Source organism: Delphinus delphis, chromosome 5 (assembly GCF_949987515.2).
Source record: "Delphinus delphis chromosome 5, mDelDel1.2, whole genome shotgun sequence".
NCBI classification, from domain to species: Eukaryota; Metazoa; Chordata; class Mammalia; order Artiodactyla; family Delphinidae; genus Delphinus; species Delphinus delphis.
The window spans coordinates 42,376,041-42,389,479 of NC_082687.1; the positions used below are offsets into that span (position 1 = coordinate 42,376,041).

General features: G+C 38.1%; 1 protein-coding gene across 1 annotated transcript in view; it reads left to right on the forward strand.

The window, feature by feature from the left end:
• PRKG2 (protein kinase cGMP-dependent 2) overlaps positions 1-13,439 on the forward strand; it is a 93,501-nt gene that overhangs the window by 37,549 nt on the left and 42,513 nt on the right. The window contains exons 6-8 of the mRNA XM_060011678.1: positions 2,870-2,933; positions 10,295-10,372; positions 11,978-12,072. Of these exons, the coding sequence (XP_059867661.1) occupies positions 2,870-2,933; positions 10,295-10,372; positions 11,978-12,072 (237 nt within the window). The remainder of the gene's footprint in view (positions 1-2,869; positions 2,934-10,294; positions 10,373-11,977; positions 12,073-13,439) is intronic.

A 13,439-nucleotide genomic window follows, 5' to 3' on the forward strand; every position in this document is an offset into this window, starting at 1 on the left:
TTGGAAAGTATAAGTTCCTTATTTAAACTATTTCTGTGTCTTTTGTGGGAGATTTGACAGTCTCTGAAACTGCAATACATACTGTAATGAAATGTAACCTTTGATAAGTGGTAATAACAATAAAATATCCTGTGGTTTCCAAAAATAAATTCCAAGTTCTTTTTAAGTATAGTGACTTTATCTTGCATAACTAGCCTGCAAAGTCAATGATTTTAGGGCTGTGCTGTGCCTATCGTGTAGTGAGGACTCAGTGAATATTGAATGAAGGCATTGTTAATCAGTAGAACATTGCAGGCATTGAGGTTTTTCATATGAACTCTTGCTGATTTACTTTCCCGGAAACAATAATGACTCCTGGAAGAGAGCTGCAGTAATGACAAGAAGGTGCCTTACCTATATGATAATCAGTGCCTTAGCCATCATGCTGTGGGGTCTACCTGAGTATAGGTAATCTCAAAATCCAGCAACTGAGCAATGCAGGTCAGTATTTAAAGCTAATAAACTGCACTTATGCAAGGGCCAAAAAAGGATACATAAATAAACCGGTGCCCATGGGTTGCATCATGTTTGAGATAAAACCTGAGCCACTAGGTTTTCCCTTGGAGTCTAGTGCGTTCTGCCTTAGTGGAGGGAGCTCAGAGAATTTACTAGTACAGGTTCCTTCCCTCCTTTTCTTCTTTTTGGTATCTCATTCATGCATTCATTCATGCATTCATTCATGCATTATTGCCAGGGGTAAACATTGTGGATTCAGTGGTGAACAAGATAAACCTGATCTCTGCCTTCATAGAGGGGAGACAGACAAAAGATTTTTTCTCATATCAATTTCCTCACCAATCCCCAAAGGTGATAGGCTTACAGGAGAGAATTTTCACTAACGCTACAGCGCCCAGTTTGGACCCGAAGTAGAACTTTCATGACAGGCATGTGTTAGTCAATTAAACCAAAGGAACAAAAAGTATTCCCTTTTCTTCTATATGCCACTATATAGAAAGAAGTTCTGGTTAACCCTTTTACCTTTTCATCCATAAGGAGACACATTAGAGAAATACATTTCTCTTCGTTTCATAATATACAGTAAGCTCTTTTCCATTTACATCTTTTTATTATGAAGTATCTGACATGTATCAAAGGATACATAGTACATATGTAAGTTTTAATGACATAATAGTAAAGTGAGCCCCATCACGCTACGGGCCCAGCCTAAGTAGAAAGTTAGCAATGTTGTTGGCATTCTCATTTGTTCCCCTATGTCATTTTCTAGCCTTCCTCGGGGTACCTCCTCTCCTTGGAGTAGTCTGTATTCTGAAGTTTGGTAATCGTAACCTTCCTATTCTTTATTATTCTGCCTGTAGCTTGGTTTAACCTTTTTTTTTTTTTTTTTTTGCGGTACGCGGGCCTCTCACTGCCCTGGCCTCTCCCGTTGCGGAGCACAGGCTCCGAACGCGCAGGCTCAGCTGCCATGGCTCACGGGCCCAGCCGCTCCGCGGCACATGGGATCTTCCCGGACCGGGGCACGAACCCGTGTCCCCTGCATCGGCAGGCGGACTCTCAACCACTGCGCCACCAGGGAAGCCCCGGTTTAGCCTATTTTTGAACTTTACAAAATTGGTGTTATTTTGCAAGTCAGTTTTTTCACTCAATACATTTTTTAAGGTTCATCTACTTGGTTAGTGCAGTCATTTCTCCTGTTGTAGAGTTCTGTTATCTGACTCGACCACAGTTCATATATCTGCTCTCCCATTGGGCATGTTCCAGTGTTTTGCAATTACAAGTGATTCAGATGCAGACATTCTTAGACCCAGCTCCTGGCTACATGCCTCCTGGTCCTTGTGTTCAAGAATGAGTCTAGAGCTCTCTTTTCAAAACTCAGATCCAATCATGTATTTATGGAGGTGCATCATTTTTTCCTTAGGAGTGTCAAATTTTAGATGGTAAGAAAGAAGTATCTATCTTATAGAAATTATATCAACAGTCCTGAGTGAAAATGGGTAAAGTAGAAATTTCTCTCAAAGAACAATTTAATCATACTGATGGGTTAATCATACTGAGTGGAATTTTTTTTTTGCTGTACGCGGGCCTCTCACTGCTGTGGCCTCTCCCGTTGCGGAGCACAGGCTCTGGACGCGCAGGCTCAGTGGCCATGGCCACGGGCCCAGCCGCTCCACGGCATGTGGGATCCTCCAGAACCGGGGCATGAACCCATGTCCCCTGCATCGGCAGGCGGACTCTCAACCACTGTGCCATCAGGGAAGCCCCTGAGTGGAATTTTTTATATTTTTTTCAAACAATTTCAGTATTCTGTCATTCTCTGTATATTATTATTATCTGTAAAAATGTTCCTATTACATGCCTCTGGCTACCATTAATTTTAAAAGACAGTACAATATGACTAATAATCAAGATCATTTCCATGCTAATTCCTACATTCCCTCCTGGATTCAGTCTTTACTTAATTACAAGGATTTACATGAAAACCTGATTCTCCTCTGGAAGCAGAGGTCCTCATCCATGCTAATAAAAGAGATATTGAGATGTGGAACACATTTCTGGATGTGATTCACTTCGTAAGCCGACAACAAATGTAATTTTTTTTTCTCCAAAGAAACAAAATTTGATTTTTTTCCTTTCATGGGATCTTACCATTTTTATTTATTTACCTGTGATAAATGTCTGCTGTTATATGTAATTATATACTTTCAATGTATCTGAAATTCAGTTATTTATGTGTGATATATTTGGAGGTTTACTTTGGAAAAATTAAAATGCATTATATTTTTTAAATGCATGCATGAATCTATGTAGAGGTGTATATTTATAGTTTAATTCATGATGATAATTAAATAAAGGTTTCTTTTTAATTTTGCAGTGTATCCTTGCTGAAGAATTTACCTGAAGATAAATTAACCAAGATCATTGACTGCTTGGAAGTGGTAAGAAATTTTAAAGTAAAAACTATATTTCATTAAAAGATTATATGATCTAGTCATTATTAGCACTGTAAATGATTAAAAAGGAAAAGATGGTGATCACCAGTCCACAGAGACCAGGAGCCTTTTTCTATTGTGAAAACTCACACTGAATTAAGGGGCTGGGGTGGGGTTCAGGGACTCTTCTGAAATATATAAAAGAAAATTGGATTTGCATGTGTAAAGTGACATTTGATTTACATATTTTAATCTTTTTAGTATATTTTATAAAACTAATCTGCCTCACTCAAGAGGCATTTGATTTTCTGCAATTAACATCACAATCCCTTACAGAGTTTTCGTAGTATGAAGGAGTCAGTGATGCATAATTAGGTAATGGAGTAGAGAAAGGGTATATTGGGACTTTCGTGAACAGACTTCTGAATCAAGCTATGAAACATTCCATACTTGAAAACTCTAGGCTATGAAGACTTTAAAGAAAAAAAAAAAAAAAAAACAAAAAAACCCTGTACTTAAGAAGCACTTTACCTATTTTAACATCTAGGGAAAAATGGCGTATTGGAACGTGTTCAAAAATTCATATTAGGCATCACGCCGATGGTTGGTTCTTGTCCAAGACTAGTCAAGTCTTTTTGTGAATAATGCTTTTATGATATGTACCTTGGATTCTAATAATTTTCATTATATGAAAACCTCTTCAGAGATTAATATTCAAAGTAAATAACCTCTGTCTAACTTTTTTTTGGTGTGTGTCGGTAAATTTCATTGAAACCAAATTGCTTTTCGGGAATTTAAAGGAGGTAAGGAATAGTAAAGGAGTCAGATGTAGACTTTAAGATTTTATAAAGCTATTCTCAGTCGCAGACAAAAAATACCCTGCAAGACTGATTGTTGACAGATTCATGCCTCTGTCAGTCTCAATATACAATGTAAACTAATACCTGTTGAGAAGGGAGCACCAACCATTTTATCCTTAAGTGTAAGTGACACCAGTAATGTTTCCATTTACAATTCATGGAACCCATCCAGCAGTTTATCAAGGACAGGCCATGATGACACAGTGCCTGGCCTTGTGTCCCCAGAGCGTTCAGATATGAAGTCATTTTCAAGAGGACTGCTTGCCCTGCATCTCTTGGGATTTTCTCAGTGTAATATAACCCAATCACAGATGTTACAAATTAATAATTCATCCTAATTTCTGAGTGTTTTTTTTTAAAGCTGGAGAGGCCCTATATTTTTTTGTTAACCGAGGAAATCTGTTTTTAATATAACACTAATAGAGTAGATTCACCAGAGGGGAATTCCATGCTGACAGAAAATATTAAAATTTAGTATCATTAAAAATAAATGGTAAATTAGACATATTTATAGTAGCCACAGGCAATAGCTACAGAATATATAGATGGGGGCTCCAACCTAGTATTAATTAACACACAATTCGAATTTGAAAGTCTCATCTTTTAAAACACCCTAGAAGGCTTTATTATATATTAGCATTTGCAAACAGCAGCGTGGTTTATAAAGGGCTCTTTATTCATACCTGGCAAACAAATGTGTCTCTGTAATGTGTGAAAATTCACAAATTCGAAAGTGATTAACAAGGGAGTAATGGGATCTATTTAGCGCTAAGAAAAGCACATAATTTACCAGCATAGCTTGGACTAATGACCCATCAACTGGGTCCTGACCACAGCCAATCACTAATGCATTGGAGTTATGACAGAGCACCTGCTGAGTTCCAGGGCCAGCTGTCCCACAAACTGGCTCCATAATCTTTGAGAAAAACAGGCTGAATCTGGCATGCTATTTAGGAGTTGATTTTGGGTGGTTTTAAGTTTTTGTGCAGGGGGTGGGGAGGGAGTATTAGAATTTCCCGTCACCAAGCAGTTGTTCTGATGTGTTTGTTAAGACTTTGGTTTGTTGAAGTCCTAGACCACATGGCCTGAATGTGCAGTGTTCCAACAGCATTTCTTGCTTTAGCATAAATCACCCAAAGTATTCAGTTCTGGAGGCAGACATTGCCTTTAAACCTCTTCTCGTGGTCTAATGGGAAAAGGAGGGTGGGAAAAGTAGCAACACATTCACTGGTGTGCTTTAAGAGTTAACTAATGAACACCCTAAAGCACGACACAGATTCCAAATGCAGTGTGACTATTAATGATAATGAAAATGACAATGTGACTTCTGTACCTGGCAGTTGGGTAGTATGGAAGACAAGAGTGGAAAGAGTTTCTGTTCCCACTCTTGGTGAGAGATCCGGGAGGCCCGGGATTTGACTGTGTGGTGGATCGAAACGTTACGGAACTCTTTGTTACAGAGATTTAGTGTTTGACCCAGTGACCCTCTGCACTGCCACTCTGACATGGCATCTTTCATGAAACTGGAGCTCTAGTGGGAGTGGGACTGGGGTAGGGAATGTGAAATGTCCTTGTCCTTAATCAGATCACCAGTGATGCTGATTAAAAGGCAGATTCCCAGGTACTACCTCACACTTACTGAATCAGGAACTCTGGGGTAGGGACCCAGAAATCCACATTTTAACAACACGATTCTTTTTTTTTTTTTAATTTGTGGTACGTGGGCCTCTCACTGCTGTGGCCTCTCCCATTGCGGAGCACAGGCACCGGACGCGCAGGCCCAGCAGCCATGGCTCACGGACCCAGCCGCTATGCGGCATGTGGGATCTTCCCGGACCGGGGCACAAACCCGTGTCCCCTGCATCGGCAGGCGGACTCTCAACCACTGCGCCACCAGGGAAGCCCAACAACACGATTCTTAAAGTTTAAAGTTATGAATTGAATACATATATTTAGGGTTTGCCATAGTCTGCCTCATTAGTCACAAGTTTTCCATTTTTCATCGTTTTTTGAAAGTCTAGTCTTCCTTTCTTATAGTTCCTGCTAACACTTGCATAAGCCAGAGAGTTTTTCCCATTTTAATGGTTACATCTAGAACCATAAGAAAGTTGAGATAATTGTGGATTTTGCCAGTTTAGGGATCTATTAATTAAAGGGGGGGTGCAGCTAGGTGTCCTAGAAAGTTAGCTAGTCCAAAGTCTGGAGATTAAGGTTTATGGTCAAGCCTCTGTCCCTCACAGCTGTCAGTTAATTGGGGTGGGCATCAGGGTCACCTCATCTATAAAATAAGGGGGTGCTGGGTCACATCTGTACGGGCTGTCTCAGTGTTTCAGTTACAAAATTCTATACAGTTGGCTCACCCAAATGGAGGAATTTCTGTTGATTTTCATTTTGTCGGCTCCAGTTCCTTGGAAATAAGCAATCAGATGCTAAAATTATGCTGGAATGGTTGATAGGGTCCACCTAATCCAGGTGTGTTTGCTTTAAAATTTCTAAGGTGTTTTAACTACTGTACTTGGACAAACAAAAATAGCTGGTAGCAAACCCCAATAAATGTATACAGTTTTTTAAACAATCAACTTAGGAACATGGTCACATGATGTAGGGTGTGTGTGTGTGTGTGTGTGTGTGTGTGTGTGTATGTGTGTGATCATACATCTGACTGTGTATCATCAATTCTTCTTTGTGATGAAGATTTCTAGTCGCACACTAAGGAAACTAAGGAAGTCATAGGCTTGCTTCGTCTTTGTCCTCCATCACCTTAGATTTTAATTCTGGTTGCATATATTCTATTTACAGGCACTCAGGCTCTATCTATCATTTTGCTAGCTATCACAGAATGAGCATTTTCTTTACATGAAAAACTCTTTCCATCTTTAGCAGTTTCTGATGTATGGTTTTCTTCTTCTTTTTTTTCCAGTGTATGGTTTACTTTTAACCTCTATCTCTCAGTCTGCCCTGGAATTGATTTCCTAAGTTTCCTTTTGGCCATATACTAAGTACCTACTCTCAGTGTTTCTAGATATCTTCTTTTAAATCATCTTTTTCCGACTGTGGGACACAACTCATTAGTAGGTCATAAAATCAATTTAGAGGAGCACTTTAAAAAAATATCAGGGTAGTAAGCACAAGTATTGTTCAGATATGTTTCAGATTTATACAAATGTGTGTGTGCATGCTCACATGTGTGTATGTGAGTGTATATATAAAATATGTTTCTTACTGTAGGTCAGGGTAAAAACTGCTTGAAAACCATCGCTTTACAGGGTAGGGTCTATGGCTTCTTGGTCCTCTAAGGGACCCCTTTGCAATGTAACCACAGGACAATAAACCACACTGTTTGAAGTTCTCTTTTTGGTGTTGGTGACCACCCTGGCTAGACTGGCTGCACTCCCCAGTTGACAAACACTGGCTAGTGTGGCATCGTAGCCAGTACTTACCACTATATATTTATGGTCTGATCTACATCCACAGCCTTTCCTGATCTATGAAGTTACTGTCAACACACTGCGAGGTATTATTTATCTTCCTCCCATGGTTTTGGGTGACAAAGACTCATCCCTGGGAAAAATACCACCAGGAAGCTTGCCCCTTAAGAAACAACAAAGCGCTTTCTCAGTGTTCCATTTCCAGCTTCTGCCTTTTGGCTTATCCGACTGACAGAAATGAAAGCTGCACATCTGCACAGACCAGAGGCTGTGTAATAACTGAAGAACAGCCTATAAGCAGTTCAGAAATTCTCCAGATTCCTTCTGCTCTGTCTGGGTAATGGGGACTGAGATTGAGATAGGAACAGGAGAGCCTGAGACCGCCTGAAACAGGAACGCCCACCGTGACACTAGCAGTTCTAGTAAAGAGAATTGAGCATTAACTATATCATGAAGACCCCTGCACTGCAGTGTCCTGGTCACTCACTTAACCTTTGTGGGTCACAGTCATCTGAATGGTAAAATCACACTTGAATCGAGTGAGGGTTTGTGATAGAGCTATAATGAGAAAAAATAGAGAGTTGGAGTAAGCAGCTTGTGATGTAAAAACTCAAAATATTATTTCCCGGGTAGAACAGAAGCATGTTTCTTGCTCACATAACAGTCCAGGGAGAATGGTCCTAGGTGGCTATGCAGAATCCTTCAGGAACCCAAGCTGATGGCTACTCTGCCATCTTCCACATGGTCCCTCTCCCAGGATTTCTCTGGGACATGCCGTTACAAATGGGGCACAAGTATGAAGGCATGTGTCTGGAATGGTTCATGGGCCTGGCATGGAAGTGGCATACGTTGCTTCTACTCAGACCCTTTTAGCTGGAAGTTAACCACGTGGCCACAGCTAACAGCAGGGAGGCTGGGGAATGCAGTTTACCTGTGGAAGACATTGATGACCAGCTCACAGACTCTTTCGCAAGAATTAACAGTCACCAGGTGACTATCTCACTTAATCCTCACACATCCTTAGGTGTGGTAGGTCATACCATCTTAATTTTACAGAATAGGAAACTGAGGTCCAGAAGATTTAAGTAACATCTAAGCAAACCGTTCTCAGCCTCTCCCTTAACATGGCAATCATTAATTGAGTATTTACTACATTTCAGGTGCTTTTAATGCATCAAAAATTAATTGTCTTTAATTGACTTATGGTGGTAGGCAAAAATGGACCCCCTCCAAAGTATCCACATCCTAAACCCTGGAATGCATAAACGCGTTATGTTACATGGCAAAAGGAACTTTGCAGATGTAATTAAGGTTTGGGACCTTAAAATAAGAGAGATTATCTTGGACTATCTAAGTGGGTCAAGTATTATTACACGGGCCCTTAAAAGCAGAGAATTTTCTCTGGCTGGAATCAGAGAGATGCAGCAGAAGTGGAAGTCAGAGAGATTCCAAGTGTATGAAGAATTTCATGTGCCCTTACTGGTTCTGAAATATCAGGGGCTCTGTGCAAGGACAGGAGAGAAGTCTCTGGGAGCTAAGGGGGCAGCCCCCAGCTCACAGCCATCAGGGAAATGGGACCTTATCCTACAACCGCAAGGAACTGAATTCTGCCAACAACCTGATTACACTTGAAAGCAATTTTTTCCCCAGAGCCTCCAGAAAGGAACACAGCCCTACTGACACCTTGACTTCAGCCTCGAGAGACCCTGAACAGAGAAATTCAGGTGAACCACACTGTGCCTGGACTCTCTGTCCCACAGAAACTCAGATAATAAATGGGGGTAGTTTCAAGCCACTAAGTGTGTGTGGTTATTTGTTACAGCAGCAATAGAAAACTAATGTGCTTATCTTCTCTCAATCTTTGAGTATAAATATTCTTATTTGAATTTTCTGGATTGATGAAAGTGAAATTCAAAGCAGAACTGAGATTTGAATCTAGATTTCTGTGGCTTCAAAGTGCCTTTTCCCCTGAGATATTCTGCTTCCTTCCATGAGATGTTGAATGCCTTGTAAAATGTACATAGTGCTATGTAAATAAAAGGTAAGTTTATTAGTATTAGGAGTAATGTTTATTCCATAAGTGTAAATATGTTTTAAGAGTAAATGACCAAAAAAGATACTGAACTATAGCAGACACAAAACTAGTTTGTTTGGATTTTATTTTCAAGTCTAAAATAAAAATAAGAGAGAGCTATTGTGTTGTTCTTTTTGCCTTTTATGAAAATTAAACAAGCCCATTTTTGTTTGTATAAATAATTAAGAGATCCATTTTAGTTCTATGACTTTGTGCCAATATCAAATTAAAGCAAAGTAGGGATGGAAAGTTTAATCCATCTTTTATTTTCTAAGACACTGAATTACTTTTTTGGTCTGGCAGGTGGAAGAATTACTTTTCCCTGACAAGAATTCTCTGATTACACTCACCTATATGAGGGAAACAAAGAAATAAGTGACAGTTTAGGATTTCATGAGGTTAAACTTTGTTGAAAAACAGAATTTACATGTAAAAATTCTAATGTCAACCTTTCATGATGATAAATCTTTGGAAAGAATCCATATGAAAGAGCTCCTTACTGTGTATGTAGAATTTTCCCAACCTTTGCTCTGAAAGAAATTAGGAATTGAGGCTGATATTCCTCATATCCATTGAGGATAATATTTTCAATTTATTAGATAATATTTGTCCTCCTTCTAAACTCTAGCGACAGTTTCAGACTGTTGCAGATCACTGAACCGTTTGTATTTAGATTATTTGGGTGAAGCCCACCTGCGGATCGGTGATAATTGCCTTGCTCTCGTTTCTTTGTGTCTTCAGTGTCCATGCTTGAAATTCAGTATTCCAGGTGAATTTTTTTTTCCATGAAAGATAAACATAAATGCAGATAAACAAGCAAAAGTCTCCTTACTTTTTTATGGATTAAGACTACAATATTTAAGAAGATTACAATTACAATAAGCAAAAAAATAACAGAAACAGGTGTGGAATGCTCATTTCTAAGACACCAGGAGTTCTATTTCATTTGTGTCATCTGAACGTCTCTGCTGCATCTAACTTTTTCTTTTTCTCTTGTCCCCATAGGAATACTATGACAAAGGAGATTACATTATTAGAGAGGGAGAGGAAGGAAGTACCTTTTTCATTTTAGCAAAAGGAAAGGTAACTATTAGTTAAAGCTTACTTAAAGTAAATCAAAGAATCGTATCAAATCTGTTGGCCATAAACGCAGCAGTGTTCTGCATTGCAGCCTAAGTCCTCTGTCTGCAGTGAGCAGTTAAAGGACCTTCTGCTCAGAAGAGTCCTGGGGAAGCGGCGGGGGGCAGTCTGAGCACTGGCTTTGGGCCCACAGGAGACTTGTCTTGGGTTCCAGCTGATTTAGTAATTTCTTAGTGACCTTAGTCAGGTCACTTGGCTTTCTATGGATGTCGTTTCATTGTGTATAAAATGACTGGATTATTTCTAATAATCCAATGAGTGTGTGATTCTCAGCCCAGGGGTCTAAGATCAAGGGCTGGAACATTTCCCCAACCCACTGATAAGACAAACAACAGGTGGAAGAGAATGAACTAGACAATTGAGGACAGAATGATCAGGCATCAAGCTGTAGAACAATATGGCTCAGAACTTCAATTCGTACACAGTTGCTCAAGTTGATTTAGATGCTGATGAAAATTTTACGCTAATATAGACAACAAATCTTTTTTTTAACTAGATGTTGAGTGGATAACATGTTGCCGGTTATTCCCAGCTTGACTCTTTACAATGTTCCTCAGAGACAAAAAGCATTTGTGGAATATTGATGGAAAGGATAAAATCTTGAGCACCTGTGTCTATAAACTGTCAGATTTTCACATATGCTCTTTCTTCCATGGAAGAGTTTATCATCAGAGAATCAGACACTGCCCTTTGTAAACTGGTTTTGTGGTTGAACTGGACCCCCAGTGACGGAAAAAAAATTTTAACATAATAGTTTCAGAAACTCTTCAACACTCAGAACCACTTTTTATCATTTCTCCTCAACCTGGACCTCATACTTTGAAAGAATCCTGGTTAATAAACAAATTGCATTTATCATTTAAAAATTTTTAAATTTATTGTGATTTCCATAAGTGCTAACCAGAATTTCTAATCAGAATGATGCAGTCCTTCTTACCATGTTGAACTGGAATAATTCTAGCCACAAAAGGGAATATTGAAGTTTTTGTTTGGCTCTGCTACGGGGGTTCTTGAACCTTCCTGGGCTGTGGATCGCACTGGGACTGTCATGAAAGTTGTGGACCCTCCTCTATATCCACATTTTGCATTCAGTTTTAGAGGGTACACAGGAATCAACAAGTCAGTCATGGACATGAGATTTAGAACTCTTGATACTCAGTCTTATTCGTGATTGATTTGTCAACTCCGTTTGGCTTTTTGAAAAAATAAAGTTCCCACAGGACCATTATTATTTGCTTTGAGCATCCTTAGGAAGGAATAACTGGATTCATGTAAAAAATTATAACTTTGAGTCGTGAGGTTTGGATGGAGAAGCTTCCTCTTATAAAAGGTGGATTGTGTTCAATCACAGGATTTTCTAGTCCATCCAAATGAGGTGACTATAGTTAGATTGTCATAACTACTGCAAAATTAAAGCAAAGCCTTTGATTTTTCCTTATTGGGTCAAGTTTATACAGAACAGGAGGGTCTGGTTGAATGGATATGTGTTCAGATTTTCCTTATTTTCTTCTCTCTCTCTCTCTTCTTAAATTATTTGACATCATTTAGGTAAAAGTCACCCAGAGTACCGAGGGCCATGATCAACCACAACTGATAAAAACTCTGCAGAAAGGAGAATATTTTGGAGAAAAAGCTCTTATCAGGTGAATCTATGAATTTATATTCCATACTTAAATAATTCTTTGGTTGTTTTGCATGTGCACCTACCCACTGAGAGTTGTCAAACTGAGCTACCAAATTAATGGCAGCCATTATCCAGGAAATAAACAAATTTTTAAACTGAATTCTAAAATATTCATTGTTAAGCAGGAAATAAGTATATTAATTCTGCACGGGAAATAATTTAGAAAGTCTTAAGTCTACTAGTGAAAATAAAATTGGTCTTCTCTTAGAATTTTTAGTTTAAAAGAGAAAGAAATTAAAGGCATGAAATTTTAAATTTTCCCATAAGAATGAGTTTTTATATTTTCAAGGTTTGAAATATTGTCCTGTTTTACCCTTTAAGAAATGATCAAATAATGACTTTACGTATTTTTTGTGTTTTTAAATCATTATGTCAAAGGTAATATTTTCTTAAGAATTTTTATTGGCTCATTTTGCAAGCTTTAGAAACAACTCAAAATAGTGTATTTGACATTTCTACCTGAACCTTAGGCCTTTTGAGATATGAGTTTATTTACTGTTGATCTAAGTTATGGAAGAAACATTTGTAAAGCTTAATCAAATTGCTCAGGAGACACTATGTGCTTCCTGGAACTCAGAAAACAACTTCAAGTCTAAAAAAAACTTTTCTTAAATATAAATAACTTTATAAAAATTCAAGTTAGAATTTTGAGCAACACACTCTTTTTTGGAGTTACATATGTTTTTAAATGAATACTTGAAATTAATTAAGAAAGAATTTAAAATTTATGTTATTACTAAATGCTTTTTATTTCATATTTATGCTTATAAAAATGAGTAGTGTGTCTGCTCATTTTTCTTCCTTTTTAATTTTTGTCTGTGAAGCCCTAGTTCTGCTGATTTACATGTCAGGATTACATTAAGTACAGAGCAAAGAAAAAGTGTTCATATATTACCTGAAGACAAATTTGATTCTTTAAAAATCATAAAGCTCTTATTTTTTAAAGAAAATTAAACTACTTAATCCTAGTAAGTTATGGCTATTTTGTAAACAATTTAAAGACAAGTTGAATTTTTATTTCCCATTTTCTAGCTGGTAATGAACTTGTTTCAATAACAGGGAAATTGTCCTCTTTTGTTTGCTTATTTGTGACAATATGAATTTGTTCATGTAATGCAATCATGTAATACCATTATTCAAGACTTCAGTGTATTTGTTCTTAACATTAACACATTATTTTTCTCATACCTTCAAGCAAAACTATTAAAGTTTGAAAGTGCAGAGAAATTATTTATAAATGCACTATAGACTCAAGATAGCTCTGGAAAGGAAATATGCTGTCTGGTTATGCTGGATCTGAAAAAATTTGTGCTCTATGTTGCAACC